Source organism: Fundulus heteroclitus, chromosome 23, assembly GCF_011125445.2.
Source record: "Fundulus heteroclitus isolate FHET01 chromosome 23, MU-UCD_Fhet_4.1, whole genome shotgun sequence".
Classification (NCBI taxonomy): Eukaryota; Metazoa; Chordata; class Actinopteri; order Cyprinodontiformes; family Fundulidae; genus Fundulus; species Fundulus heteroclitus.
The window spans coordinates 20653737-20657738 of record NC_046383.1 but is presented as its reverse complement, the minus strand read 5'-3'; the positions used below and the strand labels follow the sequence as shown (position 1 = coordinate 20657738).

The following is a 4002-nucleotide window of genomic DNA, read 5'->3' as shown; positions in this document are numbered from 1 at the left end:
CCTGAGTACCCGGAGAGAACCTCTGCATGTACAGGGAGAACATACAAACTCCATGCTGAAAGACCCAGGGCAAGAACCTAGGACCTTCTTGCTGCATAGCAACAGCGCTACCCATTGCACCCCCTCATGAATCCATCAAGAAGTTTGTTATGCAGATCCTCCTGATGTAATTGGCCATCACTGCCTCTATAAATATTGTGAAGTGTTTGTCACACATGGCGACATGAGACTTCAAGTCCACAATATGAATGACAAAAGCATGAAAACACTGGTTCTGAAAACTGTTCTTTGTATTTGGCATGAAATTTGTTAGAATATTATCCATAAGCTGACCATGAAAATACATTAATGGTTTACCCACATTGGTGAAATACTAACATGAAAGATGACTAACACCAACTTCTGCGCTTTTCAGGATCAATTTTTTTAATCCATTACGGGGAGAAGTCAAAGTTAGTCATATGTCTCTGCAAGTCATCTCTGTGTCTCCTATGTAGCAATACAGTCAAAAAGAATCACAGCTCCATCCACAAAATCAGACAAAAGATCGGTTACAGTTCAGCCCTCAATGAGCCGTGGTCTCAGTCTGGAGTCTCACATGGATATTTTGTGGCTTTACCACCTTATCAACCTGCAGTCACTGCCTAACAAACTAAAATATGGGCAGAAAAACAAAACATTGCAAACATTGCCAAAACCTCTTATACATAAAAAGGAACAGCCTCAGTATAATCAGTACCTGGCTTCTGTGTGATATGTGTGGTAACCTTTAACCAATTAATTATGTTGGCCTTTTAAACATTGATGTTTCCTATTGGCCCACTCCAATCCAACTAAGAAAAATCATCACCAGGAAAATATACACAATACTGTCCAAAAGGACATAAACATAGCCTTACCTCCTCAGACGTCCTCCTCCTATCAGGGAGCACTAGTGTGTTTGCATGACTTCCAGGTACTATAGTAGATCCTATGCTCATCCTGGGTCCAACCAACATGTACCGTTTGTCTCCAGATCTGTACTGGATGCTGTGACACAGGGTCCCATCATAATTAGTCTCTTGGAGATATTTAGAAGTATAGTCTGGGGATTTGGAGCACTGCATTGCAATCAGCACGATGATGCTGATGATGAACAGAACTGAAACTGAGCCCAGAGTGATCATCAGGTAAAAAGTCACATTATTATCCTCATCATCCTTTGCTGCACTTTTAACATCAGAAGCTGCAAAAGCCTCTTTGGGCTCCACCAGCTTGACAATCACAGTAGCTGTTGCTGAGAGGGAAACGTTGCCGTTGTCTTTGACCAGGATGAGCCAGTTTATGCTCAGCCTCGTCTGTCTCTGTGAATGAGCGAAGGGTTCTGATCTGTCCTGTGTAGCGGTCCAAACCAAAGAGGCTGTGGTCAGTGACTTCCTGCAGGGAAAACAGCAACCAGCCGTTATATCCTATATCAGCGTCATAGGCTCTGACTTTGGTCACCAAGTGTCCTGCGTTCACATTGCGGGGAATCTCCTCCACACCTTCAGCAGAACCGTTGGAGCTGACTGGATACAGGATGACTGGAGCGTTGTCGTTCTGGTCCAGGATGAACACGTTCACTGTCACGTTGCTGCTCAGGGACGGAGTCCCAGAATCTGAGGCCACAACGTGGAACTGGAAAGTCTTCAGGGTTTCAAAGTCGAAACTTTTCAGCGCAGATATCTGTCCATTTTCTGAGTTTATGTTTAAGAATGCTGTTACATCATTTTTACTCCCTTCTCTCACAATATTATAAGAAATTGCTGCATTGTCATTCATGTCAATATCTGTCGCAGTGACAGAAAATATTGACGTACCAGCAGCATTATTTTCTGATAAATAAAACTGTAACTCACTTTTCTCAAAACGAGGACTGTTGTCATTCACATCAGAGATCTGAATACTGAGTGTTTTCACTGTAGATAAGGCTGGATCACCACAATCAGTGGCTTGTATTAATATTTCATAATGGGACACCTTCTCTCGATCCAAATGCTCTTTTGTAACAAGTGAATATATGTTTTCCTTATAGGATGGCTTTAATTCAAAAGGTGCATCATTTAGTATGCGTGAAATAATCTTTCCATTAACACCTGAGTCTTTATCTGTTACACTGATGAGAGAAATCACTGTTCCGGGTTTTGAATCTTCTGATATTGTATTTGACAAAGACGTGACATCTATCTTTGGTGAATTATCGTTTACATCTTTTATTTTTACAACCACTCTAGACATTCCCGTTAAGGGAGGCGTTCCCTTGTCTGATGCTTCTATATCAATATTGTAGATTTCAGATTCCTCAAAATCCAGAGCTGCTTTTAATTTAATTTCACCCGTTAAGTGTTTCAATTCAAATAAATTGTAAATCTTAGGAGCCAATGTGTTGGCAATGCTGTACTCAATTTCTCCGTTATTTCCTTCGTCTGGGTCTCTTGCATTTACTTTTGTAACAATGGTTCCAAGCGGAGCATTTTCAAACATTTCTACCTGGTAAACCTCCTGGCTAAAGGACGGACGGTTGTCATTACTATCAAGAACAGTGACTGAAACATTAAGTGTTCCTGATCTCGGAGGTTTTCCTCCATCTACTGCTGTAACAATTAATAAAAGTTTATCATTTTGTTCCCGGTCTAAAGGTTTCCTTAGCACTAAAAATGGTATTTTTTCTTCATCGCGTTGACTCAGTTCTATATCAAAATAATCATTTGATGATAATTTGTATGAGCGGATTGAATTCACTCCAGCATCGGGGTCACGGGCCGCTTGCAGCTGAAATCGTGTTCCTACAGACGTATGTTCAGCTATTTGGAAATGTTGCTCTTTTTTTGTATAAATTGGGGAGTGATCATTTACATCTGTAATTTCAACAACAACATGGTGCATTTCCAGCGGGTTTTCTACTATGATCTTTAGCTCCATTAAGCATGCGCCGCCACCGTGACAAAGCTCCTCTCTGTCAATCTTTCTACGAACCTGTAAGGCCCCGTTATCCATGTTAACACTGAAAAAAGTATCCTCAGATCCTGAAGCAATACGCAGACGTCGATCAGTTAAATGTGCCTTTTCCAGACCAAGATCCTTGGCAATATTTCCAACGACGGTTCCCTCTTTCACCTCCTCCGGAACAGAGTATCTCAGATCAGCCGCAGCCTGCTTCGCTACGATCAGCAGAAGATGTAAAAGACAAACACGCCAACTGTAGTGACTCGATCGGCTCCGGATCGCCATGGTTTCTCAGTCCTTTATATATTCCAGTTTTTTTTTTATTTTTCTTGCATCCAATATATCTTCTAAATCAGACTGTGCTGTGACTTCTACAATCTCCGTTCTTCCATCCGACGCATCCTCCGTTGTGCAGCAGCAAACAAAGGGTTGCTCAGAAGGGGGACAAGCAGGATATTGCAACGCCACCAAGTGGATAATACAGATTGTACATTTACATTATTATTCTTTTTTTATATAAAACGTTGCTTGTATATAGCCTGGTGCGTTAACGGGTCTTGAAATATATATATATATATATATATATATATATATATATATATATATATATATAGCCCAGATCCCTGGTCCTCTTCCCTTTTAAAACATCCTCTTTGCAGTGTGTATTCCCTTTCACACGTGTATGCCTCGCATTCAGCGCAAACGTTAAAAAAAAGTCAACGCCAATTTGCTGAGATTCTACCGCCCCAGTTATGCTGAGTTTAAAGTATGTTGAGACTGGGCCATCGGGATCCAAATAACCCCTGTCCCAGGCTTTTAAAAGCCGATGAGAGTTTAAAGGGCTTCGAGTCGACCTCATAGAATCTGAGGTTATATTTCGTACAGGCTTGATCCGTGAAGGCTATCTCTAGTTGGTTAAATGTGAAGCAGGATTATTCACTCGGTACGTCCGGACCACAAACAAAAAGCGTCTGCTGCCCGATTAATACTTCAAAATTGGTCTTCACCGTGCTTACTTACGCACTCAGATCCGCCATG

The 4002-nt window shown here is 41.4% G+C and overlaps 1 protein-coding gene across 1 annotated transcript; it reads right to left on the bottom strand.

Moving 5' to 3' along the window:
- Positions 1-732: 732 nt before the first annotated feature.
- LOC118557359 (protocadherin alpha-8-like) lies at positions 733-3397 on the bottom strand. Its single transcript, XM_036127256.1, is given in 2 exon segments — positions 733-1316; positions 1318-3397. Coding segments are annotated over 2 exon segments (2415 nt in total). The 5' UTR covers positions 3250-3397; the 3' UTR covers positions 733-833.
- Positions 3398-4002: the final 605 nt, after the last annotated feature.